Raw genomic sequence first — 27,712 nt, 5'->3', positions numbered from 1 at the left:
GTAATAATTAGTAACCAGTATGGGCTTTAAATGTATTTTATTGCAAATACCAAGTATCTCTTAATCAGATATTACGAATCTAAAACAAGTAGTTTAAAGTAGTGTTTAGATGTGCCACCCACGTTCTCATATTCTTATTACATGTCTAGGTGTATCACAATTCTGGTTTAATAAAGTTCATAAACAAAGTGAGCAAACATGACATTACCATTGAAACTAAGCTCTTGAAAAAATGGGGATGGTTTCTACATAGCGATGAGTTTGTACACTGCCATGTGCTCAGATTTATGTCAACCAAAAGTGGTTTTCAATTAGTTTAAAGTGTCACACATCAACAAAGATTAAGTTTAAATAGAAAAGGATTCTTGATTGTTACAACAGTTCTTTAGCCTAATTAATACTAGCATGTAAATTAGAGAATGTAAGTTAACTCATATTGTTTATGTCTCCATACGCAATTCTATACACGATTGAGTTTCAAGAGTGGGGGCATCTGCAGTGCCATATACTACTATGGGTTAAGCCGACTCTTTTTCCAAGGTTTTTTTTTAAGTTTCCAAAAACAAGAGACCACAGTGGACATAAGTGACCACATTTCTCATGGCTGCAAATCTGGAATTATATGGTGTGGCTTATTACACTTGGAAGAAACACAATTATGTTGATAGAGTTTGTAATGAAATTAAGGGATGAAGAAGCTTTGAGGGGACTTGATAAATTACCACATGCATGACATACAAGGCTATACAAGCGTACTAATTTACAAAGAGTCTTCTAAGTATGTCTTAAATACCGGATTATTATATAGGATTTTAAATAAAAACGCGTTTCAAACACATGATCCAAAGGAAATATTGAGTATAATTAAATCTATATGTGAAATACCGGATAGTTTTTATTTGTATCACATTGTATTACTTCTCGATTTAACAATATTTAACATGAAATCTCGAAATAGTGCATCATAGATGTTTTTACCTAGCCGTGCATCGCACGGGACTGCACTCTAGTATATATAATGGATATATATAACTATCAAACTATGAGTAATTATTATGCATTAATGTTGTCTTGTGAAGTCGAGAGCTCGATCTCACAGCCACGTACGTACGTAGATGATGCAGATTCATTAATCCTTCGATCAATTCCTTGATTATTTAACTAATGATCGATTGATCGGCATGACTTATATACTTACTAATGATCATCGAGACCCCCCGATGGCCACAACCTTTTTCTGTTCTACAAGTCTTTGTTTATGTTGGTAACCGCCCCTTGGATGGAGCTAGTCACGACATTTAATTAGTAGGCACGATCGATCATCGATAAGAACTTGGTACTCGCTCGTCCGTTATTTTTTATTTAATTACATATGAACCTCTTGTATTCTTCTTATTGCTTCCTTCAAGTCGATTCTTTCATCAGGCTCGCTTTCCGTACAAGCAGCTCCAATATGAAGAAGCTTCTCCATTTCTCCAGTAGTACTGGATGTAGTCGAAATTATCTCTGGATCAATCAGCTCCTTTTCCCTGTTTTCTGCAAGAGCCGACCTTACCCATTGTACCACGTCTGTTCCACCACCACCCTTTTGGTTATTGAAATACTGGGATGGGTATTTTCCGGTTATCAGCTCAAGGATGATGATTCCCATGCAGTAGACATCACTTTTTTGGGATACTTTCTGGTTAAGTATGGCTTCCGGAGATTTATAAGCAAACATGCATTGTACCGTGGGCGTGTTATTAAGTAGAGGATGAAAAGCGTAATCACTAAGCACCGCTTCATAGTCTGATCCGATTAGCACGTTGCTTGACTTTAGGTTCCCGTGAGGCAACGGATAGGATGCAAATTCTGTATGAAGGAAGCCCATCCCTCCTGCCACTCCTTTTATTATCTTCAGCCTATTAGCCCAGTTTAACTCCGCATGGGAAATACCACGGTCCCCTAGCATATATTTTACCCAAAGATCATAATTAAATCACATGTTGATATTCAAAAAGCATTACTCTATGAAAATTTTAGACACCCAACTTGAGTGTCAGCACCTGCGTTAGTTTCTCCTTGTATATATGTGTGTGCGCGCGCATGTTGTATGTTTATACATATATATAGGAAAAGATTGATGTGAGAAACATTTGAATTGGAAGAAGAAGAATCATGATAATTTTTATACTATAACTTGATGTTCATATGTGAACATATATATTTGTTAACATATGAACTATCAAGTTATACTTATAATTACTTATGTTCATATGTATAGTTCTCACATGAACTATACCCCATATATACTTAATTGCATGGGTCAATAAATTTAACTAGTTAAGGATGTTGTGGTACGTACGTACGTACCATGTAGAACATAAAGCAGACTTCCTTTGGGGACGTATTCCGACACCAAAAGTTTCTCTTCTTTCCTGAAATGATATGCCAATGGTGTCAATATGTTTGGGTGGTTCAGTTTGGCTAGCTTCTTCATTTCTACATCAAAAACCTCCTTGGTCATCTGATTCATCTCTCGCACCCTTTTGACAACCACCGACACTCCATTCCCCAACGTCGCCTTGTATGCAGACCCCAGCCCTCCGTTTCCAAGCACCTCGGCTGCAGCTTTCATCAAGTCTTGCAACCCAAACACGCCTCTTTCTTCATTCACCATGACCAAGTCCCCTACTGATGATGATTTTCCAGTCAAGGGCCCAACACCAGCCACCGCCTGCTGGCCTTTTTGGGAGCCACCTTTTCGAGATGATGATGAGGTGCTGCTGGAAGCAGCATCTTTGTTGTCCTTATTATTGGTATTATTGCTTCTGCTGGTTGTGTCATACGGTGGTTCATTGGTACTGGCCTTCTTCTTCGCAGGGGCCGTTGGGATATTGACGACAGCAGCAGCTTCATGATCAATATTGTTTTGTTTACCTCCTGCTGATGATCCGAAAGTTGTTTGTTTACCCACATAAGCTATGGCCCCAATGAAAATAAGTAGTAAGAGAAGCACGACGACAAGCATGATGATCCATTTTGGTGATGATTTTGATTCAGAAGTGGTCGGGGGTTGTTGTGATTTAGGCTGCTGCTTGTTGCATTCTTTAGAGAGTTTTTGACCACAAAGGTCAGCGTTGTTTTCAAACGCTTTGGTATCAAATTTGTTCAGAGTCTGGGGTATTTGGCCTTGAAGTTTGTTGTAGGACAGATCAAGAGTTGTCAAGACATCTGCAGCTTCCGGGAAAGAGGGGATGGGCCCAGAGAATTGGTTGTATTCTAAATGGAGTTCCTTAAGGTTTGGTAATTCTCCGATAGACACGGGGATCTGTCCAGAAAAGTTATTATGTTGTAACCACAGTTTCTTTAAGGACCCTAATGTCTGGAAAAAATCTGAAGGTATGACCCCGGAGAACCAGTTACTACCTGCATAAAAAGCTTTTAGATAGCTAAGACGATTGATCTCCGGCATTGGGCCCGCAAGGGAGTTGTTTTCGATGCTGATGGCTTTCAGGCCGTCGATATGCTCCAGGGGACGGATGTCGGGCCGGCCTTCAAGATCCATACTTGAGAGGTTGATGCTGCTAATCACCCCGTTTGAACATATTATGCCAACCCACACATTATTGGGGTCACATGGGTTGGACCCATCATCTTTCCAGTTGTACAAAGAATCAGATTTGGTTAGCGATTTCTTAAAACTAAGGAGAGCCATATTAGGGGAGGGGGGATCAGTTTGTTGGGAGAAAGACTGCCGAAACAAAAACCATAACATTAATGCTGCATAATTAATCATCACACGTTTTCGTCCGACCATGTTTGCTTCACAAACAATATATTTATTATCTACCGGCCGGCCGATCAATCCCGCCCTGCAGGATCGAGGAATTAAGAAATAAAAGATCAAATTATTTAGCTCCGTGAAGAAACAGCAGGTGCATGCCGAATAATTGAGTCGAGCTAGCTAGGGAAATTATGATATAATATTTCACCGTTTGCCAAAATCAAATATGATCGATATATATATTCGTGTTTGAAAAATTGTTATAGTAAGGACTGCGGCAATGGTATGAGCGGTAAAAAAAATGTGATGTTGTTGGCCGGGTGCATATATGTTGATTTGAATATTGTGATATATATGTGTTTCTTATCACTATTATTTATTTTGTAAAGTTAGTTTGAAGTTTAATTTGAGAGAAATAATAACGGTGGTTGGTATACGTGTAGAAACTGCAAAACTCAGACAATATTGACTCCGATCCGAATGTATAGTCGATAAACAAAATTGTGTGTACGTGTATGTACCTACCTACACGTTGTGGCTCCTATTTAATTGACATCCTCAACGTACATTATATATTTATCTCGATCGATCAAACTTATTTTACAGTATAGCGTACTTGCTTTTTATGTATCTGGATGCCCGGATTGATAGGAAGGAAACACAAATGTAAATAAATAAATAAATAAAAAGGGGAGAGAGTGCATGGTTTCAAAACTTTACCAAATTTTACCTCATCATTATCCAATACAAACTTTTCCTCGAATTACTCACGTAACTTCTCATCATTTTCTTATTTCACTTATTTTTTAATACTATATATTTTTAGAAACTAAAACATTTATATCTGTAAATTAATACAATCTATAATATAAATTTTTTTTATTGGTATGAATTAATGGTGACTACTACATCGGACGTACAACTGAACAACATTACCTTGTAAGACACTTAAATCTTGGTAACGATACCAATTCATCTCTCTTATCGTCTTGAACTTTAATACGGCTCCGCCTCCTAATTCCCGTCCATTTCCATATAACTTTTTGGTATTACTTATAATAATAATGTCGTCATCTTTTAGTGAACGATAATTAGAGCATTTAGGGGCGAAAGACGAGCAGCTATCTATAACCTCACACTGCTTACCAATAGTAGTTGCGGCTGCATCATTCTTAACATTATTATACTCGTAGTAATCAGTAGTGGTAGTACTGTTATGTTGTTGTTGTGGCGGCTTGGTAATGGTAACGATGCCATCCTCCTCCTCAAGATCAGCAGCTTGCCCTCCTGCGCCGTAGTAGTAATTAATACTGAACTTGCCGCTTTTCCTATTCTCCAACGTATATAATGATGAGGTTGTAGAGTACTTGTGTTGTTGTTGTCGTTGAAGTTCGTCATCAAAACAAGTAGTCTTGTTGTGAGGTAACGATACCCGTTGCCGCTGTTGTTGATCACAAGGAGGAGGAATAATTATTCGGGAATTCGAAGATGAGTAGGACTTGATCAAGTAGATGGTTAGTATAATGATAGCAACTGCCGCGGTGGAGGTGGTAATTACTACAAAAGACGACCATACACCACCACCATACTGATCAAGCGTATTTGTCGACATCTTCATCAAGTAATTCATGACCACCTCCACAAGATAATCCCCAGAAATCGTACGTAGATGTGATTTTAATCACCACAAGTGTTTTTGTTTGTGATTTTAACTGTAATTTGGATGGACAACCTTAGCTAGGACAACCAGTTTATATTAGTTTTAGTATTAGCAATAGTACTATAAGCATCTAGCATCTAGGATCTAGCATATGGTATCTAGCATCTGGGTAAGGATCTACTCCAACTTGATGTAGGACATTTTTTATTATTAGATTAAAAACAATAATCAGATTTAAAAATCAAATTTAAAATCCTGATATTCAATTTTAATTCAATTTTATTATTAGATTAAATTTAAAATTTTAATCAAATTTAAAATCCAGATTTAAAAAGTTAATATATAGCTGTTAAATACCAAAACTTAAGTATAGAACTTCCCACATATTAATATTTTAATATTTATTGTATAGTATATAAATATTTACGCTCTCATGTTTTTTATGGACTAAAAAATCAAGATCTGTGAGACATTTTTACCCAAATTTAGATATCTAACAACCACATATTCAGATTTATTTCTTTTAATTTACGTTACCTAAAAAACAAAAATCCCATGTTGATTATGATCAAATATTAAAAATTTATGATGTGCTAAAGATTTCACCTAGTACATAATAACACTAGCTTCGCTTCCCAAAACTTTTTAAGAAATGAGGTTGAAAATTTTATGATCAGTATATAGAATGGTGAATAATGTTTTGTTGTTTTTTTTTTCTTTTCTTTTTTTAGAAAGCGAAACCAAAACGGAATCCGTTTGATACGGGATTTCGATACCTGTATAGCATCAACTGAGGTTTTTTTAGATTTTCCTTCATCCCGACTGATAACCTTGATGAGAAGTTGCTTACTTTGATGTACACAACAGTTATAGAAGACACAAATGTTCCTTTTCTTTAACAAGATGTGGATTTGTACTAGGTGATATCATAATGCATTATGTATACGCCAATGAAGATATTTGCTCTGATATATCATTGGTTTAATGAATAATTGTCAGCATAGGATAGACATGGTTAGTTGTTTGTCTACCTCAACTCTTGTACAACACAACTTATGAAAACTTTAAAAATGAGCAAGCTGTGCGTTAATCGTTCAAAGAGACTGAAGCAACTTTAAGGTCTCGTCAATGTGCTTTTCAGGCTGGAACTGGTTGTTATAAATTAGCTGAACCACTCCATTCTTATCAAGAACATACGTCTGTCGCCCAGGCAGTGTACCAAAAAGATCAGATGGAACTCCCCACTCTTTTCTGACTTTATTACCCTCGTCACTCAGCAATGTAAATGGGAGCCTGTATTTTTTTGCAAATGCCTGCATCAACTCAAACACCGGTATCAATCAACAACTTCACTACCATTATATCAGTGTGAAATGTTTTAGTCAGCTAATTATGTTACTTCAGCTTTTATTTTTCAGGTAACAACTACATAAAGAGAATCTATATGCAAAAAACCTTCTAAGGTACATTTAAAACATTGAAAATTGTAACCAGTTGGATAATCTTTTGTGGTAACTAAGACAATTAAACATGCGTAACTGACAAAATATGTCAATGTTTTAAATACCGGTAAATACTGGCCGGTTACCTGTATTACCGGTATCGGAAGGTACTCCGGTATTTTAAGCCCGGTATTTTTCGGTATTTTCACTATTCAATACCGGCGGGTATTTCCGGTATTCCCGGTATTTCCGGTATTTGGCTTTAAAATGCTGACAATGTTCTTCACCCAAGCTATTAGGATTAACAGTTATAAGGTATGGACATAATAGAATATTATCTACAATGAAACTAATTGCTGACTTAGCTGGTCTTACCTTGTGTGATTCTGCATCATCACCGCTGATCCCAACAACCTGGGCTCCTGCTTTTTTGAATTTTTCGTAAGAGTCCCTGAATGCACATGCCTGCAGATAGCATCACATATACGAGTGATTAAGAGACCGTATAATCACTTGTTACGTGTCAAAAATAAATAATAACTGATTGGTCAGTTTGTTACTCGTCAGAAACAACGACTCATCCTATGTAAGGGTATACTAAATGATAAGAGTGCACATCTACCAAACACTGAATAGATTGTTCATTTCTGTGTAATATGTATAGAAGATTGGAAGCGTGGAAAAATCTCCGAATACCATATGTGAAACTTGTTCATGGTTCTTTGAAAATGATTTGATCTGTGGCTTATTTTTTTAATCCATTTAGGGATTAGAAAGGCAACTCTTAATCTTCATAATCATATCTATGTACCACTACAAGACTCTTATATTGAAAAAAATGTAATAATCACTACCAAAACATCATGTAGCCAAATCCATGACTTGCAAGATATTTATTTATTCAAATCAGATTACAATTCTTATAAAGTGAAAATAAAAAGACTCCAATTTGATGAGGTCCTAATCAGGAGATGACAAACATTTCTTATGATGAGGTCCTAAATCTTAGATTTACAAGCCTTGGCCAGTTCTAAATGTAGTTACAAACATTTTAAATCGAATTTAAGAAACCAGTAAACTGGAGTCCCAGATGGTTACTTTAGGGTAACTTTGAAAACCATACGGAAGGTCCAACCCAAAGAGAGGCTGGGATGCTGAAGCACGTCATACGGATGCATTGGTGTATGTTCGCAACTGCAGGGATTATCAGAATAAGAGATCGTGCAGATGCTGCTGCTGATCCTGCTGGTAGTCATTGGACGCTTATCTATTGGACGTTAATCTACCACAAAATTGAACATATCAATGGTGTTTGCTAGCTCATACTATTCGTAAGCCTGGTGTAGCTAAGTCTAAGGGTAATAGGCTGACTCCGATTATCTTCTCCGACTAACTTCAGGCACCATCTCCAACAAGACCATTTTTTCAAACACACTAAATTTTGTTGATCCTCGGTCATCATGTATGCCTGTGAATGAACTTTTGATTGATCACTAAAGTTATTAGTTTTAATTGGTCACTAATGCTTTTAATTTCTGAAATTTTGATACGGGATAAATATAATAGTTACGCTACTGCATTATGAGAAACTAGACTCCAAAGAGGTAAAAAACGATATCTTCAGGATTGCTAAAGCCAGGGAGAGAAGATGCAAGGATTTAGGAGACGTCGTATATATCAAAAGAAGGAGACATCAGGAAAAGATGGGAAGTTTACTTCACCAATGTGTTTAATGAGAGAGGATCGGGACAAAGTGAAGGGGGAGTTGACCACAGTACAAACCCGGATACATGCTACGACAACGATGATACGAGAATCAGCCAAGAGGAAGTGAGATTTTCCCTAAATAAGATGAGAAAAACAAAGGAGTAGGTCCAAATCAATCAAATCCCTATTGAAGCATGGAGATAGGACGTGGGGGTAAGCTTGTTGACAAGCCTTTTCAAAAAGATTCGGACAAATGCAAAAATGCTAAAGGAATGGAGACTTAGTGATGTTATACACTTATACCTATCTATAAAAACAAGAGGGACGTGCAGAGTTGTAGCAACTATAGGGGTATAAAACTTTTAAGTCATACCACGAAGCTATGGGAGAGAGTAATCGCGATCGCTGATTGTCTTGTAAAGCTATATCGTGGTACTTAATTTTAGCCTATGACATTGCGCTTATTTCAAGATCGACGGAGGATCTAAACCTTAGGTTAGAGAAATGGAGAAGAGCCCTTGAAAATAGGGAGCGACTACCGGAGTCATGTACAACAAGAAGATTTCGCTAAAGCTGAAAGGTAAGTTCTACAAGTGGCTATTAGACCGGTTATCCTATATGAGTCGGAATATTAGCCGATGCAGAAAGCCCAGGCGTCTCGAGTAGAGGTGGCTAAAATGAGGATGCTAAGGTAGACATTCGGGAAAACCCTATTAGATAGGATCCCGATGAGAGTTTTTAGAGTCGAACTCGAAGTACGGACCATCATTAACAAGCTCAGGGTATGACGCTTGAGATGGTTCGAACATGTTAAAAGAAAAGACCAAACATCACTGCTAAGGATAGCGAAATCGATTCACGTAGACGACATAAGAAGAAGGGATAGGCCTAAGATAAGGTGGGAGGATAGACTAGCAAATGACCTAAATAAGCTTGGCTTGTCGAAGGCCATAGTTAGTTACATTTTGGGATACTTATCCCTTCAATTTACATAAAGAGGTGACGGTTGTGAAGTTTGTTGCGTTAAATGGTAATTTTGGTAGTTCTTTCATACAATGTAATTTTGAATAAAGTCATTTACGTTTTGGATTGATATAAAATCGAAGAGGTTCTTACTCAAATTATACACATTGTGTAGGAAAAAATCATTTTCATTAGGCCTACTTTTAAGGCAGATGCATTGTCTTTGGTGCTTAATTTTGAGGTTCAAAAGATGCAAATATTAGAAAAGGAGACAAAAATGCAATGGAAGTGGTTTGTAGTAAGTGAAAATCTTTACTTCTTTAGAGGGGAAGATGGTAGAGATCACCATGAAGAACTTTGGAAGAATATAAGTCAAAGTCAACAAAAGACTTGACAATTAACACTAGAGAAAGGGAATAAAAGAAGTGAAGAAAATAAGCTTTGTTTGGATTATTTAAACAACACATCACCATTTTGCTTATAGGTTGTTGGAATGAATGTCGGATGAGTTGCTTCAACCTAGTCATTACCATAGTTGTTAAACTCTTACGAGTTGAGTCGATTTACACCATAAATGAGTCGACTCGTTTTTGTCCAGACTCTTAGGAGGGGTAGTGTGAACTTGGACCGAGTTACGAGTCGCAAACTTATAACTATGGTTATATACTATATATTTTATATTTATTGTTACGTTATGTTGTGTGTAATCTATATGTAGTTTTGATATTTGATTGCGAATCTAGAGATTAATTGTAAGTCAATGACTCAAAACTATTGAATTATGTATATTTTAGTAAATATATTGAGATGATGAAGTTATATTTTGTTTCTGGAGTCACTTTATATTGAAAAATCTTGAAATAACAAGTTAGAAGATGGGAATGAACTTATAGACAACTCCGCCTCATTTGTATCATTCATGTATCCTGGCTTACGATTCATTATTATTTTGTTGCAAAACAAATGTCTATGTTTGATTGATTAAAGTGATGTTGTGAATGAGCCAGAGAATAGTAGTAATGAAGGAAGGAAGGGAAGAATGGTATGTTTGCCTGTTTGGTGCAGCCAGGAGTTTCATCAGCAGGATAGAAATAAAGGACGACAGGCTTTCCTTTGAATTTGGAGAGGCTCACATTCTTACCGTCTTGATCTTTCAGAGTGAAGGGCGGCGGCACCGACCCTTTGTTCACCTTCCCACACACAATCACACTACTCTTATTATTACTACCACTAATACCACAAGATGATGAAATCAGACGCTGCCCACATAAGAAATTACTACTACATTTCAATGAATCATTCTTATTCTTGTTATTATACGAGTAGTAGTTGCCAATTCCTCCTCGTAGCAGCATTTGTTTTGGGGATTGACTAGTAGTAGTGCTGCAGATTGTACTAGTTGGGATGATTTGGTTTCCCAAACACCACGCCATTTTTTATTTAATTATTTTATTTCTTTTTTCTTTCTAATTCAGTTGTTGTTGTTGTTGTTGTTGTTGGGTGGAACTGATGAGATAGACCACTGACTGACTCACACGGAGGCACATAGACAGACAGACAGACAAAAGGATAGGGGTGAATGCCAATGGGTGGTGTATATCCATCTGTCTATCTATCTATGCATCTTTGCTTGCTTTTGGGGCTCTAACCATTCGAGTCAAGCGTACGTGATGGAGAATTCAACACCCGAACTCAGTATGACTTGACTAAAGATGAAAACGGATATTGAGATATATTAGTTTATTAGAATTAATTTTTTTTTAAAATTATGTGTTCAAATTATTTTAAGTTTACAACTTTTAAATTTGATATTTTTATTTTTTAACATTTTATATATCAATTACTTGACATATATATTAGTTTATACATGAAAATAAAAATAAAGTCAAATTACACATTTTTTTTAGTTATAGTCTACTTCAATGAATTTATGGGGATGTAACTTAACTCCCCGACAAAGATAGGAACGGGTATTACAATTGGAAACCAAGTATGAGAATGAGAATTGAGATCTTCGATGATATCGGCCCATTGTCATTTCTAGTCAAGTGACTCGAAAAAATACGATAAGTTTATTTATCAAATAAATTAAAGATTAATTTATGTTTTTATAGTCTTTTATAATAAAAGTTTAAAAAATGTGATTCTGAAAAAAATAAACACTTACATTATACTGCTAAAATCATATTAATTATTCCTATAAATTCATGAATGACCATTTATGTATCTTTTTTATAATGCATAAAATAATTAATTCTACCATTTCTATCTTCCATCATTATTTATTTAAATACTTATTTTTGTATTCCTTTTTATAAATTATATAATTATAATTTATTTTAAATAAACTATTTATTTTAATATGATAGTTATAACTTAACGAGTAAACTAGGTTTTTTAATTTCTTCTTATAGTTATATTAACATAATTAAAAAACTGTTTAGCCGTATAATAGGCAGATTAAACATATTAAGTTGTCGTTATGGCTTAAAATATAATAAATTAATAGTTATAAATAAGTTATGTTGAAATTTGATAACATTATTATTTTAAAAAATATACTTTATATCAAAAGTTATTAGAAGGATATGTATATTAATTAAATCTTTTGTGACGTTATAAAGTTAAATGTGGATATTAGTTGTTAAAATTTTTATATAATGTAGATACTTAATGATATGTTAAATTTTTATAATATCATAACTTAACAAACATTAGTATAATAGATGTTAAAAAATGGTGTGTTGCCATTTTTAAAATCTTTTTTTTTATTATTATTATTCTAGACACCGGATGCAAATCGGTAATATCTTTTATCTAGATATTATAAGATACTAACTATGTAAAATTAGATACTTATAACCAATATTTATTACCTTATATGATTAAAATTTGAAAGGAATTATGTTTCAAAATTATATCATTAAAATAACTACTTTCTATAATTATAAAATGTATAAATTACTTTCCATAATTAATGATCATATATAAATTTGTTAAATTAAATATAACATTAAAAAAGTTTTTAAAAAAATGTATATGACATAACATAAAACGCAAAGTATTACAAGAAACGGGACGTTTCGGTAGTGTGTCTTTCAAACCGTTGATGTGTGTAAATAGTCGTTCCCTTTTATTAAAACATTTTTCTTGCTTCACAATTATGTTAATAGTGATAATTAGGATAGGTGGGGCCTAAATTCCCGTGTTGAATAATTGCCTTATTTCTTGTGCATTTACATTGAACCTTTAATCGTCTAATTAAAAATTTATCCAGTCATTGACAGGTTTGTTTAAAAGTTTGTCAAATATATATCTTGTTAAGGGCAGAACCATCTAGTATATCAGTTGAAAGTCCAAAAAGAAAAAAAATTATATGAAAGAAATTACGAAATAACCCGAAGAAAAATCTCAAGTGTTGCCACCAAAAAGTTTCATGGAAGTTTTAAATAAGCACAAGAACCCAAAAGTTTAATGCCAAAAGACTAAAAACTGAAATTTTGATGGGGAAAAAGCTAAAAGATAAAAACTTTAAAGGGTTAATATGAGAACTGGTAAAAATAAGAAAGTGTTGTACATTTTATTTTAGTGCCAATAACTAAAAATGAAAACTTTAATGGAGGCAAACGTTAAGATAAAAACTTTATGGGGTTAAAATGAGATTTAGTAAAAATAAGAAAGTATTGTACATTTAATTTTAGTGTAAAAGCTGAAATTGAAATTTTTTTATAGGGTAAAAGTTAAAATGTAAAAGTTTTAGGAGGTTAAAACGAGATTTAATAAAAATAATAAATAATCTTTATTCTCTTACAAAGCAAACTATCTTTCCCACTTTTCAACTATCTATCCTTTTTAAAATGAAGGTGATTTTTACAAGGACTAATCTGATCCATACAAATAAATATATAGGAATTAAACTTAAGGGTTGGGGCATTATGTTCTCGTATTTTTAACCATGTCTAATTTAAATGGAGAAAAAAAAGTCTCTTGAAACGTATTTTTGTGATTTATATTTTGGAAATTTAGAGATACGTAAATACTTTTTAAATTAATAAATTATTAGTTAATTGGTATATTTATATCTCGTTAAAAAGATAAAGAAAGTCTCATTTAATTAATTAAATATCTAATCTTAACATATTGTTAATTTATAAAGGTTTTATGATATATTGGAAGAGTATGCGTTCAATGCTTCTTTGTATTTACATCATTAAATATGATTTATTGAGTTGTACTGTACAACACTGTAAAGCATATTTAGTGCTTTATTGAGTTGTACTTTACAAAACTATTATTACATGACTCAGGTTGAATGCAGGATCGATTAAATAGTTTATCTTTAAATAAAAATGGAAATGATAATCATAGCCCCGTGGCTATGTTTAATACGTTATTACATGCATTAAAGGTTATACATTGGATATCAATCCGTAAATATATATTCAGTGGGCAAGTATTTTATGAATGTAATAATTTTAAAGGGGAAATAAAAATAGTAATACGTGTGGTTGAAAGGTTGTGCCAAGTGTCCTGCAGGTTGACTGAAGATAGAATAAAAGATGGCCATGAAGATAGATTTGATTTAATTAGTAATTAAAAATAATTAATAAAGAAATAGTGGGCGGTGGTGGGTTGGGATTGAGGATGGTGTGTGGAGTGGATGTGTGCACCACACACTAACACACACACACACGCACACGCACTGGTATCATCAGAATTAATAATACATGGATTGATTGATGGTCGGTCATTCATTTGGGGGAAAATCAATCAAAATCTTGCTTGAAAGCACACTAGTAGTTCAAAATGAGGACCAGCCTCCGTCTCCTGGAAAGGAATCCAACAATAACAACAAGAAGAAGAACAGTAGTGGTGTTTGGAAGTAGAAGAAGAAGAAGAAGAGATTGTATCCGGAGAACAACAACAACATCGAGTTTTTTACCATGGAATTGGAGGACAACGGCGAGGATCAGTCTCAACTCTATATACCATCACCCCCCTGTCCTCCTCAGCAGCAGCAGTAATGATCATGCTATTAAGTTAAGTAGTAGAACTTGTATTAGTTGTTGTTCATTATCATCATCACTTGACTACTACTCCTGTAGTATTAATAATCATAATCATAGTTTATTATTCCATGCGTTGTTGACGATTTCTCAACCCACTCCGCACCTCCTTGTCTTATTATTACCTCCTCTCCTTGCTGCTATTCTCTATTACACCACCAATAATAATACTAATAGTTATAATATCTTCTCATCAAACTATAAATATAAATTTGAAATTGAAAATGATATCATGGGCGAATGGAGTCTCTGCACTTCTCCCACCCCTTTTTATCGTTTTCTCAAGTTGCGCTGTGCCTCTCTCCCCCCTCCCACCACCACGACTGAGGGCAAGGAGGATTCAGATACGGGACCTATTCCTCATCAATCTCAACAACAACAAGCACAAGCAGAAGCAATCTCATATCAGAGAATCTGTATCAACGCCGCCAACGACGGGGGTGTTATATCATTGGATTGGCCCTCCGCTTTAGACTTGGAGGACCTTAATAATGGTCTTGACACTACCGTTTTGATTGTTCCTGGTATGAATACCCTCGGCAGTACGGATGTCCATGTTCTCTCTTTAGTTTCTCTTTTCCTCAAACAAGGCTGTTTCCCCCTTGTCATGAATCCCAGGGGTTGTGCCCGTTCCCCCCTCACCACTCCACGGTATCTTCCTTCCCTTTAATACACACACATATATTAATGAAAGCAAAGCGCCAAAGCTGATTGGTATGTATGTATGTAGGTTATTTACCCCTGCTGACACCGATGATATCTCCACCACCATACGCTTCATCAACAGGGCCAGATCTTGCACAACTTTAATGGCTGTTGCCTTGGGTTATGGTGCAAACATGTTGACCAAGTATCTTGCACTGGTCGGCGACGATACACCTCTTACTTCCGCCGTCTGCTTAGACAACCCTTTTCATTTAAAACACCCTGCTCTTCATCATCCTTCTCTTGATCACCATCTCACTAACGGATTCATTCATATCCTCCAACGTAACAAGGTTCGTTTTTACTCGTTCTTTCTTTCACTTTACTTCTTTCCTCCCCTTGTATATACACATACACACACTAAATTTTTGCCCACACATGGTTAGATTGAAACTAGGACTTTGAAAAACTTATTTGATACCTGCTTACATATTCTTAGATTTTAAAATATTTTCTATTGGATTCGACATTTGCGAGTTAAAAAAAATTGTTTGTATCAATATTATATGTAATCTTATTTTAAATTAAATCTAATAAGTTGTCGATGTTTTTAAATAGGAAAGTCTAGTTTTTGGTAAATTTGAGCTTAAAATAAATTAAATCTAACAAGGTTCTTCTTTACTCCCATAATGTTTTTTTTTTTTCCTTCCAGGAACTATTTCAGGGTCGATCTAAAAAGTTTGATGTTGAAAAGGCTTTACGGTCTAAATCTGTTAAAGATTTTGAGGAAGCAATATCTATGGTGTCATATGGATTTACCTCAATCGAAGATTTCTATGTCAGCTCCAGCACAACTGATGTGATTGGCAGCATAATGATTCCGGTTCTCTTTGTTCAGGTAAATATGTAGTACTAGTCATCCTTCATCAACTCTTGGAGTTAAGGATGCCGCACATATTCATGTAACATTTGTGTAAATGACAACGTTGAAGAAATACGTACATCATATAATTATTTTGTGTAGGAAAAGATGTGCTACATATATCAAGTTTAATATGTTCCATACTTTTAAATCGTTTTACAGTTACAAGCTCTTACTCCAGCTCCAACTACTTTCCCAACATTTAGCTAAACATTACCCGTAATGTTATTGGAAATTTTTGTGTACATAATGAATGTTCCCGGTCTATTTTCTGCTAGTAACATTGCAACTCTAATATGGGATACTGCAATATTGTTATCTTTGCTTGGGATTTAGAAACTCAAGCTTGTCATGTCTCAATTTATATGTGCTTGTGAAGATAATAATTTTGCTAAGATAATGTAGATTACAATTGAACAATCCAATGCCACTTATTAATATTATAGGATTGGTATGGTTGATTCTAACCAAATTCCAGATTTGACAACTTTGTATGATGGTTCTGTAACAGAACGGTGCCCTGTCATCTTCATTCATCCCACGTAGCTCAATCGCCAAAAATCCTTTCACAAGCCTACTTGTCTGCACTTTTCGATCAGATGACAAAAGCACTATTGGAACATCTGCTGTATCATGGTGTCAGCATCTTGTTGTAGAGGTAATTACAATTAGACGATATGCCATTGTACTCTCATAAATCGGTTATTTGGATCTATCATAAATTAATACAATGCATTAACTCTCTACATATACTTTAAAATAAGTTAGTGGATCTCTAGTATTTATCTTGCCTCTCTACATGCAGTGGCTTATAGCTGTTGAGGTCGGGCTTCTGAAAGGTCGACATCCACTTGTGGAGGACGCCGTTGTGACCATCAATCCTTCAAAACAATTAAAAGTGATGGCAACTGAAGTATCTCATGCAAGTAGCAAAAGTGGGAATCTTCCGAACCCATACCAGTTGGATGCTTTGGAAGGGGATTCCTCTTATGCTGGTAAAAGGTCCAGTCTTGACTTACAGAGGTACAAAGTCAAAAAAGAAATAAATGCAGATACAACTGTTATGGAAACACAAACAAACCTTGAGGATTCAGAAGGGGATGCTGTCGTGGATAGTGAAAGAGGGGAAGCGCTACAGGCGACAGAAGTCGTTATGAAAATGCTAGATGTGACGATGCCTAACACTCTTTCAGAAGAACAGAAGCATAAGGTAATACGTGCAACTTGTTAGGACTAGGTTTTGGCTTGCCCCTTTCTTCTTATTAGGAAGATAGGTTTTTCTTAAGTAATGATCTGGAGGAGCCAAAACCAAAAATAGTGGTTTAAAGAGAGCATCCACATAAGCTTATGGTTAAACATGAGAAAGATTTTAAGGTCGCCACATGGCAGGCATGCGTCAAACTTTGGGCAGGTATGCATCAACATTTCTATGAATGTAATGCTGCAGATGCACACCTGCCCAGAAATTGACTTGTGTTGCCATTGGATTCTTTCTTATTTATTTTACACTAGCCCCGTACCCGCGCAATGCGGCGGTGGTTGTGGCGGTGACGGTGTGGTGGTAGGGGCGATTGTTAGTGGTGGAGGCGGTGTCGAGTGGTGTAGATTATTGATGTAAAGGTAATTGATTTAAAGGGCTAATCGAGATACTTTAAGAGATAAAGCATTGATAGTGTAATATAATCATTAATGTTAAGGGGGTAATGTAGGGGGAAATATTTTAATAGGTGCTATGTGAAAATATTACACAAATTTCAACATTTCCAAAAATAAGAAGTTTTTTTTATTATAATATAGATATAGATTAAGCATTATTTTGCTTGTACTAATCCCTATACATATACTTGGGTTCAGTGATAACGAGAAATTTGCTAGAACTAAAAGAAAGAACTTTTTATATAATTCAGTACATAAGTTGATAAAATTAATATCGTCCGTCTTTATTCAAATTGATACTTCAATTTCTTATTGATTGAAAGAGCATATGTTCAGTTGCGATGATTAAGTTTTAGCTTGCAGCTTCTTAGTATTTTACAAAGTGAGTTTTTAGCTTACAAACCTTCGTATTACTTTACAAATTTGAGTATTTTGTTTTACCTTTTGAAGATATTTCTTTTGTGTTATGTTTCAAACAAAACAGAGTGGACAATTTTGTAATTTGGCCGAAAACTAGAAACTTCATATTGTGAAGTACGGTGTAGCTTTTATGGATGAATAATCGAATCGTTTTTGTTAATTAGTTTATATAGCTTATTATTAATTAGATTTATTACTTGTTGACAAAGTTAGGGTTTCTAGGAAGTCTTCTATACCTACATATAAAAAGAATAGCCCCTTTGTTTATGGAAATGTTGAAATTACTCTATGCAATATGACTAAAATGCCCCTACTCTTTTCCTACATCATCTTCATTATTCACTAATTTAATTATCTACATTAATATACCTAAAATATCCTTAATGAAATAAATTACACTGCCACTCCCTCAAGTCTAAAAATAACTACACTAACCACTATATTAATTACATTTACACCATAAGTCGCCGCCACCACCTGTTACCACCGTATTGCCGTCACCGCCGCCGCATTGCGCAGACACCATGCTAGTTTATATAAATAGGGCTTTAGGGTTGTATTATTACCTCTGATCTCAAAAGCATCTTTTTGAGAGGTAAACCAACTAATTAATTGATCTCTCAACCAAAATTAGAGGAGTTGGTTTACCTCTCAAAAGTAAGCTCTTGGGGAGTTGATCGATCTCTCGAATATCAGTTATCTATCTTTTTATTAGTTATATATTGCTATGAGCAACTAGTTTGTATCAATTAGGATCAGAGCCAACCCTATCTTTCGTGGTTCCAACACTCGGAGTGGTGGCTTGGACCCGAAAAAAAGGGTACTAACCGTGACCAACATAGTGTTTTACACCTAGCTTATGGCTTGATATGAGCCTATTATGGGACTGGTTCGTATTATAATTTTCAATATTAAAATCATTGGTTTCTAATATCGTGGATGAAAGTTTGATTCAGTGAACAAACTAACAAGTAGAATAAACAGAATAACAACCAAAATATTATCAGAAGGTAACTGTTCTCACATGAATCTGACCTTAAAACTATGTATGTATGTTTTCTTTCTTTTGTTATGGTATCCAGGATCTAACTATATGTTTAGAGTACCCGTTTCACAAAGCATTCATTATGATGGTTGGTGTATGCAACATTATTGAGTTATAGAATCTATTTAAAGAGTATTAATCTATTTTCGCTTGATTAAAATGTTGATTGAGAATGGTGATAAGCTTTTACAATTGTGATGGATTTGATTAGGTCCTGACTGCTGTTGGTCAAGGGGAGACTCTAATGAATGCATTGCAAGTTGCTGTGCCTGAAGATGTTCGTGGAAAGCTCACCAGCACAGTTAGTGCAATCTTGCAAAACCAAAAGAAAAACTTAAATGCATTTTCAAGTAATATTCATGCTCCTGATGTAACATCAGCGGTGAACACTAAGATTCAAGAACCCATAATTTCAAATCAAGACAAAGAGTCCAGTACTTTTGAGCTTAATAAGGGGGGTACGAATTTGGGGGATTCTGTAAAGCCCGAGGAGGATAGCATTCAGTCAACAAGTGACCATGGTGGTGAAATTTCCGGTTTAAACAATGGCGATTTGGGGGCCAATGAAAGTGATGAAGTTTCGAAAGAAAAAGCTGATCAGACTGCTCATTTGCACGACTCAGAATTAAATCATTTGCCCCACATTTCCAGCAAGGCGGAAGTTAGTTCTCAAGATAGTATTTGTGAACAGGTCAAACTGGGAAATAAAGATGAAACAAAAGTAAACAATGATAATCAACAGAAAGATGCAGAGCCATCTACTGATGAGAAAAGTGTATCAACTCCAAGGACAGAAGAAACCTCGTCACCTTCAGCATCTTCTGCAGATAAGCCGTTGATGGCAAAAGAAGACGTTGAAGATCAAAAAAAGGAAGAATCAAGTGTACAGCCTGTTACAAGTAATTCTCCATCCACTTTTAATGTTACCCAGGCATTGGATGCACTAACAGGGATGGACGATTCTACCCAAGTAGCAGTTAACAGCGTTTTCAGTGTGATTGAAGATGTAATAACTCAGTTGGAAGGGAGCAGAGACGATGAATCTGCAACTGCTGATAAGAACAAGGTTGAGGATGTATATCAGAAGCATCATATCGAGAGCAAATCGGATCTGCAACAGATAGGAGATGGTAAAAGTAATATGACAATTGAGCCCAAAGAATTATGCAATCATCAGCAGAGCCTAACAATTAGTAACCCTCCTACGGAGAAAATATACGAAGCTACAGTCTTTGACAACAATCATAATGTCATACAAAGCCGTCTTCTTTCAAATATGAAACATGATCGGTCACTTGATCTGGATGCTACTACGGATTTATGTCTCGATTATGTTCCAGAAGAAGGTAAATTTAAGCTTTTAGAGCAATCAAGAGATGGTAGTAGTTTTGTTGATGATGCTACTTCTCATGATGGCCCAGAAATAAACATTGAGAACCCTCTTCTAGCTGATGTTGACTGTAACAGTGACATTATTGAACCATCTTACGTGATATTAGATGCTGAAGGTGATGGTGAAGCAATTGGAGGATATAAGAAAATTGGTGAAACCAATGAAAATCTTGGAATTGGCAATGATGCATCGGTACAGCTCATGAAACTTGTCAGAGAGAATATACTGAGTTCTTTAAAGGTTCAAGTTTGCCGAAGAATACAATCAGATGACATGGTGGATATGGCACCAGTACTGAAAAAAGAATTAGAGCAGGTTGCAAGTACCATTTCACTGGCTGCAGTACATGACAAACAGCATCTAATAGCTTGGGAAGGTGAGGACTTCGATGGACCTGATAATCAACAGGCCGAGCATATGTTAGAAGTCATCTCTTCAGCTGTTGAGGGCACCAGATATATGAAACAAGTGATTCCAGTTGGCATTGTTGTAGGCTCTAGTCTAGCTTCTCTGAGAAAAGTTTTCAACATTTCTGCAGCAGATTCTATAGGAAGCACTGAAGTTGAAATAGATCAGATCAAAAGCTCTAAGAAAGGGTATTATTTACAAGCAGGTAGGACATTTGATGAGGAAATGCATCATGATAAAGTCAACCAGAACAAGAATTTGGGCAGTGAGGATGAGGAATATGATGAGAAAGATTTGTCAGATAGTCTAAGAAATGACACCGTCATGGTTGGAGCAGTTACCGCTGCCCTGGGAGCATCTGCTTTATTGGTTAATCAACAAGTAAGGGTTCTTTTTTCTGCACATAAATGTTATTGCATAAGTGATATTCTTCTAACTTCGGTATAAAGTGAAAGTTGGTCACCTATGCATTTTATTGAGTCTTGGTGAATGATGTGTAATTGGGTCGAATGTAGAAACTAATTACTAACTTTCCTCAAAGGAAAGTAATGGAGCAGAATAACATATACCATACTGCTGAAACCTCATTAACAAGGCAATGACCTTGTTGAGGAATCACTTCCCTATTTGCATTATATAGGTATTTGGTGTGTTTCTGGACTTTGTATTGATAATTGGAAAGAATATCAAAATAAGATCAATAGCTCCTACAATTGGGAAAGTAGAGATCTCTAATGTCTGAAATACTATAATATTTAATTCATAACTCAACCCTAAACCATAATTATCCCTTACGCTTTTGTGTCTACCAGACAACAAGTTTTGGATGGATGGAGGGATAATATAACAACTAAGGCCTTTTTGCTTACTGGATGATATCATGTTGATAAGTGATATTATAACATTAAACTATCCTTCCTTTAGATAATTATTTTCTTACAAATTTCATCTCACAGTTTCACACACTAACGCTGCACATGATCCATCTCTTGGATTTGTTGGTGATTTTCAAAAAACACGTAAGTTTGTAAATTACTATTGGAGTTTCTTTAGAACAAGGAGTAAGAGATTTGTTGATTTTGTAACATATACTCTATAGTTGGAAACAGACCAGCAACAGCATTAGCAAAGAACAGTCTTGTCGTTGAACAGTGTGTCTATTAATTGGTACTGCCAAAATGGCAGTAAGCAACAAAAGTGGTCGTCAGGAAGGTGCGTCTGTTTCTTCTAATTTCATTTAGCAATGGAACTGTTGGTCAGTAAGCATTATGACTATTTAAGAAGATCGACTTGAACCTTTATTGCCCAAATGAAAGGATCTGGTGATTCTTCGAAAGGGAGAAAGAGTTTAGTAACTGTTTGAATTACCATCAATTTGCCTCTATATATAGTGACTAATTTGCCACTTTAATTGCCATAGGTTAACTTTTATTTACACACCAAATGTCTATCTCTTTGTTTACCAGATTGCAACGTATTTTGTTGCTATAAAAACAAGATACTTAGCATCTGGAAAACCTTGGAAAGTCAATAGTCGACCCAGTTATGGCCACCCCTGCAGCGTTAATCACGATACCATTGAATCTCGAGAAGTGATTTTCTGGAAACCAAAAGCACACACTTTATCAAACAGTGGTGGCCGAAATTGCTTTACTATTGAGTGTGCTCGCCTTGAAACAATAAATTGTAATCTGTTCTTGTCATCTATTTACATCCCCATAACTAAGAGCAGTTTTATCTATATGCCTCATCATGACATCGTTGCAATCTTTATAATATCTTGGTTATTTTTTAACCTCAAACATTGTTTTTATACAGGTTGTTTTTTTACTTGTTACATTGTGGTGGTGCTATTTCATAATGAATCCAGATTATGATTATCTAATCAGTTTGCATGTAACCAGTGATTTGTGCTGATATTTAACAAAGGTTATGCTTTGCATGAAGGGTCCATATAGTGAGGGACTTGAAAGTTCCACAACTTCATCCATGTTTTTCAATCAGAAAAAAAAGGATCAGGAGCCTGGGAAGCTTCAGGAGGAAACATCCAAAAGTAGTGATCACAATGTAGTCACGAGTCTTGCAGAGAAAGCTATGTTAGTTGCGAGTCCAGTAGTGCCTACGAAGGAAGGTGGTGAAGTGGATCAAGAGAGGTTTACTTATTGATCTTTAATATAGTCATTTAGCCTACATATGTGTGTGTAGCTGAACATCGATCTTGTCTGGCTAGGCTGGTTGCACTGCTGGCAGATTTGGGGCAAAAAGGTGGCATCTTGAAGTTGGTTGGCAAAGTTGCTTTACTATGGGGTGGTATCCGTGGTGCTATGAGTTTGATCGAAAAGCTTTTCTCCTTTTTCCGTCTTGCTGAACGTCCCCTGTTTCAGAGGTAATTGTCACTCATAGAATTTTACATGTATCTATGTGCTCCATCGCCGTTACACTCATTTGTGCTTTGAACTTTTGATGTAAATATCTGTGTAAGTGTATACCCATGATTTACATTACTTTTTCACATGGTAGGACAGTTGTGTCAGACATGAAAAATAGTGATAGCAGGTCAAGACGGTCCCATGTGTTTAGCACATTTAGGGCTTCACATCAGATAATGTCAACTGGGTTATAATTTACATTGAATCAGTCATGCTCTGGTTATTTAGTGAGACTGAATGGAGGCAACACTATCATTAGTTAGTCTAGAAAACAATTCGCAAGGATCCAATTGATTTTGTATTAAAAAATAAAGAAAGCAAAAAACTGCCCGCCTTTGAAAGGCAACCATCTCTCCACTGGACTTACATTCAAAAGGTAGGCCACTATCTGGGGGATGCTGGAAGAATCATCACTAAAGTATCATTTGAAGTATAATATGTATATTTTTATGTAATTTATAAGTGTGTTGGTAATAATTTGTATGTATGTATATTTGTAATCTGTATGTATGTTGATAGTGCCTACTTAATTGTATCATATTATGTGTTACCAACTGTATTTCTATATTATGACAATAATCAACTTAGTTGCTGCTTAAAGTTTACAGCTGGCAGCCTATAACGAATACTTCCTTTGGATAATAGTTCAAAGAAAAAAAAGTTTCAGGTTTCAAGTCAAAGTATGAAGTAATAAATACATATGTGACCGTATGCTATACCCACTATTCTCTTGCTCTTTTATAAAGTGGTTTCTTTTGATATATCTGTTTCTATTTGCTATTTACTTTTTGTTTATTTGACTTCATTAATTAGGATTTTGGGGTTCGTCTTTTTGGTGCTTGTACTGTGGACACCAGTTGTTGTTCCCTTGCTTCCAACACTTGTACAGAACTGGGCAGCACATAACTCTTCAAAGTATGTTGAGCTTGCCTGCATAGTCGGTCTTTATAGCTCCATAATGGTATTGGTGGTGCTATGGGGCAAAAGAATCAGGGGCTATGAAGACCCACTTGAGAGATACGGAATAAAGTTGACATCACCAATACAGGTATTATTGTTGTGAACATTTAATATTCTTATATATTCTTTTTTAATGCTATAGATGTTATATCTTTGATATGCATGTTAATTGGGACCTCAACCACAAAAAGAACACACAACAAAGTGGGGAAATGGGGATGGGGGTTGTGGAGATCGTATCTTAAGAGGGTTACTCTCTTCGTATGTATGTTGTTTTTCGGCACTGGTCAATTTCCAAATTTATGTGGTAGCTATGTAGTATGTACCCAATCTACAAGACATAAAACAAAGTTTTCTGGTCATTTGAGATTTGTTTGTTGTTTTTCGGTACTGGTCAATTTCCAAATGATGTGATAGTTAATACAGTATATCCCAGATCTGACAAAACAAAGTTTTATGGTCATTTGAGAATAGTGTTGGTACTTATAAATTGGCTCTGCATAGTTAGCTAATTATTGGCAGTTGATGGTTGTAGCTCCAAATTCTGGGTTCTATTATCATGTCTTTGGGTGATAAATTGCACATGCTGAGCATCATTGTTTCTTTTAAATTTACACTTTTTGTAGATGAGGTTTCACAAATAAGCAGAATCATTGTACTTGCACAGGAATTCGATGGAAGGCTAATATTGGTTTTTTTCTCTTTCAGATCCAAAACTTTATTTGTGGCTTGATTGGAGGGGTGATGCTTGTTTTGTTGATACAATCTATAAATGTTTTACTTGGTTTTGTGTCTCTGTCTTGGCCTACTATCTCAACATCTATGGATGTTGTTATCCTGCTCAAGTTGTCTGGAAAAGTGCTTAGGTTTGTTTGTCAAGGACTTGTTACCACAATTGCTATTGCTCTTGTAGAAGAATTACTCTTCAGGTCTTGGTTGGCTGAAGAAATTGCAACTGATCTTGGATACAATCAAGGAATAATCCTTTCAGGGCTTGCATTTTCTTTATCTCAATGGTATGTTATTTCTGAATGATTTTATATCTTAAAATACACTTAATATCTTTGTAAACATTTATTTGTTTTGGGATACAAGGTCACTAAAGACAATACCAGGACTGTGGCTATTATCACTGGGGCTTGCAGGTGTTCGACATAGATGTAAAGGAAGTATCTATGTTCCAATTGGGTTACGTTCAGGGATTATGGCATCTAGTTTTGCCTTAAAAGGAGGGGGCTTTTTAATCTATCAACCCACTTATCCTTTGTGGGTAAGCGGTGGTGACCCTTTCCAGCCTTTTAACAGCATAGTCGGTCTTGCTGTGGCTATGTTGTGGGCAGCAATTCTCTATCCAAGAGACCCTAACAAAGCAAAAGAATATCAATGAAGAGAGAATACTAATGACTTTGTTTGGCAGTTAGAATAACAATGATTTGGTTTTCTACTTTTCTGATCGGATTGAGGAGCTTTCTTCAGGGCAAAACTTAGGTGTCCTCGGTTTTGGCAGTCGGAAAAGTTGATTGTAGTGCATTATCTGTAAAGAAATGGATCTGTATATTTATACGTAGTTGATTTTGTCAGCTTAGACCTGCATATAAGTGCAGCATACGTAGATGTAAAACAATATCTGGGGCAGTTTGCCATATCCTGCATGTTGGTTCATTTGTATATTAGTGTATATATATATATATATGTAAATCAATACAAGGCCATTTTTCAGATTTTTCATTGTCAATCTGGGTATCATGCAACTTCATGAGGGAAAAAACCTCAAATGTAGTGAATTCATAATAAGATTTGCTAAAGAATCATAAAGTGTTACATCAATAAACTTGTGCTGCTCTACAACCTTTGGCATAGAGACCGCTACAAAGGGGCAAGTCTGTGAACCATTTGCTCCAGGTAAGGACTATTGTATTGTAAACTTGTCAGGTACATCTACTAGAACTGTTGTGGTAGCCTGCCCATTCTTCCTATTTTTTGTATCTGCGCCAAGGCCCAAGTTCATTTATTTGATGAATTTGATGGTATTGAGGTTGCTGTATTTATTCCATCAAACCAGCCTTCAGAATCTATGATGTCTCCTAGATAAATGGCAATGGTCCTGATATAATTTTTCCGCGGCCTTCCAATGAATGTTGATAAATTTTTCGGTAGCCATGATTATGTCCCGTGAGAAAAAATTACCATTACTATTTACTGTTGATCACCTGTTTTGTTCCTGTGTGGCAACATGTCAGTTCGTGGTGTAAGATGAGCCAGATCTTCCTGTTCTCCTTGAAGGACTTGACAGATTTGCAAGATCATGTGGGGGTTCCAAGCCGAAGAAAGAAAGTTTTTAAATGAATTATTTTTGTGACCTGCTGCCCTGCTGGTGTATATGGAAGGCAAAAAATGAAAAGCAATTCTCGGAGGCTAATGTAAATATACGTAGGATTATACAAGATATTAAAGTTTTCAGGTTTCTGTGGTATAAGTCTATAGCTAAAAAAGGTCTTTTAGATTGGGTAGAGTGGTGTAACTTTGATTTCATGTAAAGGTGTATGTGGTTGTATTTTGTAAGTGTACTGTTCCAATGTGTGTCGGTTTTGTGAATAAAAGTTAATTTTTTTAAAAATATATTTACTATTATATATTAGTAGGCTATGAATATTAATCATGCATAGGACACGTGGCGCCATGTATCAAGTGACATGTCACACATTTCATTTATTATCGTTCAAATTTTGTCATGTTACACTCTGTTCGGATTTTATCACGTCACAGTTTTAATTTTTTAGTTTTGTTTTTGGTTTCTTCCAAAAAATTTTCTTTTTTACTTTTTTCTCAAAATAAATGTATGTATTTGACACTACAAACTTTTGAACGTGGTTGTGCTATTACCTTTAGATAAATATATTTTTTGATATGCCAAAGTTTTATACAAACATATGTAACGATACTATATCAGTAATAGAAAGTATATGTGATGCAGTACTTTTGGTTTTGTCTTTCAATTAGGCAATTTTGGGCATCCTGGTCTAGCCTTTTTTATGAGTATTTTACTCTCTTTTTTTTAGTGATTTTCGGTTTACTTTTTAACAAACATATCTAGGATTGTATGTTTGTAGTATTGACTTTCAAAAATAAGGATACCTGCAACATGTACAAACTGATGTCGTCTCGACGGTGGCACAAACCCTCCTAATTTAAATTAATAGTCTAGGGGTATTCTAGTCAATTGTATTGGA

General features: G+C 35.3%; 3 protein-coding genes across 4 annotated transcripts; 1 reads left to right on the top strand and 2 right to left on the bottom strand.

Moving 5' to 3' along the window:
• Nucleotides 1–1,363: 1,363 nt before the first annotated feature.
• LOC122598493 (pollen receptor-like kinase 3) lies at nucleotides 1,364–3,730 on the bottom strand. The gene is made up of 3 exons (XM_043771087.1): nucleotides 2,969–3,730; nucleotides 2,353–2,851; nucleotides 1,364–1,944 (listed from the first exon to the last, which is right to left on the bottom strand). Exons 1-3 carry the CDS (start codon nucleotides 3,695–3,697, stop codon nucleotides 1,367–1,369), a joined length of 1,806 nt encoding a protein of 601 aa, XP_043627022.1. The 5' UTR covers nucleotides 3,698–3,730; the 3' UTR covers nucleotides 1,364–1,366.
• A 2,637-nt stretch (nucleotides 3,731–6,367) lies between these two features.
• Nucleotides 6,368–11,091, bottom strand: LOC122595192 (peroxiredoxin Q, chloroplastic). The gene is made up of 3 exons (XM_043767522.1): nucleotides 10,591–11,091; nucleotides 7,244–7,333; nucleotides 6,368–6,739 (listed from the first exon to the last, which is right to left on the bottom strand). Exons 1-3 carry the CDS (start codon nucleotides 10,969–10,971, stop codon nucleotides 6,521–6,523), a joined length of 690 nt encoding a protein of 229 aa, XP_043623457.1. The 5' UTR covers nucleotides 10,972–11,091; the 3' UTR covers nucleotides 6,368–6,520.
• A 3,054-nt stretch (nucleotides 11,092–14,145) lies between these two features.
• Nucleotides 14,146–26,217, top strand: LOC122598278. Of its 2 annotated transcripts, XM_043770873.1 has the most exons (11): nucleotides 14,161–15,255; nucleotides 15,335–15,602; nucleotides 15,962–16,147; nucleotides 16,683–16,829; nucleotides 16,977–17,381; nucleotides 19,504–21,474; nucleotides 23,041–23,246; nucleotides 23,324–23,479; nucleotides 24,336–24,570; nucleotides 25,191–25,498; nucleotides 25,578–26,217. In XM_043770873.1, exons 1-11 carry the CDS (start codon nucleotides 14,345–14,347, stop codon nucleotides 25,867–25,869), a joined length of 5,085 nt encoding a protein of 1,694 aa, XP_043626808.1. In that variant the 5' UTR covers nucleotides 14,161–14,344; the 3' UTR covers nucleotides 25,870–26,217. The 2 variants fall into 2 exon arrangements, with proteins under 2 accessions (XP_043626809.1, XP_043626808.1); XM_043770874.1 differs by lacking the exons at nucleotides 24,336–24,570; nucleotides 25,191–25,498; nucleotides 25,578–26,217 and having other exon boundaries at nucleotides 14,146–15,255; nucleotides 23,041–23,224; nucleotides 23,324–23,464.
• Nucleotides 26,218–27,712: the final 1,495 nt, after the last annotated feature.

This window comes from Erigeron canadensis, chromosome 4 (assembly GCF_010389155.1).
Source record: "Erigeron canadensis isolate Cc75 chromosome 4, C_canadensis_v1, whole genome shotgun sequence".
Taxonomy (NCBI): Eukaryota; Viridiplantae; Streptophyta; class Magnoliopsida; order Asterales; family Asteraceae; genus Erigeron; species Erigeron canadensis.
This window is presented reverse-complemented; position numbering and strand designations above follow the sequence as displayed.

Bases quoted from the DNA above. Each gene is read 5' to 3' on its own strand.
- LOC122598493 (XM_043771087.1), bottom strand. From the start codon at position 3,697: ATGGCTCTCCTTAGTTTTAAGAAATCGCTAACCAAATCTGATTCTTTG. The intron at 2,852-2,968 runs GCCATAGCTTAT...CCTGCGAAGAAG, and splicing joins TACTACTTATTTTCATTGGG to AAGGCCAGTACCAATGAACC. The intron at 1,945-2,352 runs GTACGTACGTAC...AATATATGCTAG, and splicing joins TCTGCTTTATGTTCTACATG to GGGACCGTGGTATTTCCCAT.
- LOC122595192 (XM_043767522.1), bottom strand. From the start codon at position 10,971: ATGGCGTGGTGTTTGGGAAACCAAATCATCCCAACTAGTACAATCTGC. The intron at 7,334-10,590 runs GCAAACATACCA...TGCTATCTGCAG, and splicing joins CTCCTGGCTGCACCAAACAG to GCATGTGCATTCAGGGACTC. The intron at 6,740-7,243 runs GTAAGACCAGCT...GAGTTGATGCAG, and splicing joins ATGATGCAGAATCACACAAG to GCATTTGCAAAAAAATACAG.
- LOC122598278 (XM_043770873.1), top strand. From the start codon at position 14,345: ATGAGGACCAGCCTCCGTCTCCTGGAAAGGAATCCAACAATAACAACA. The intron at 17,382-19,503 runs GTAATACGTGCA...GGATTTGATTAG, and splicing joins CAGAAGAACAGAAGCATAAG to GTCCTGACTGCTGTTGGTCA. The intron at 23,247-23,323 runs GTTTACTTATTG...TTGTCTGGCTAG, and splicing joins GGTGAAGTGGATCAAGAGAG to GCTGGTTGCACTGCTGGCAG.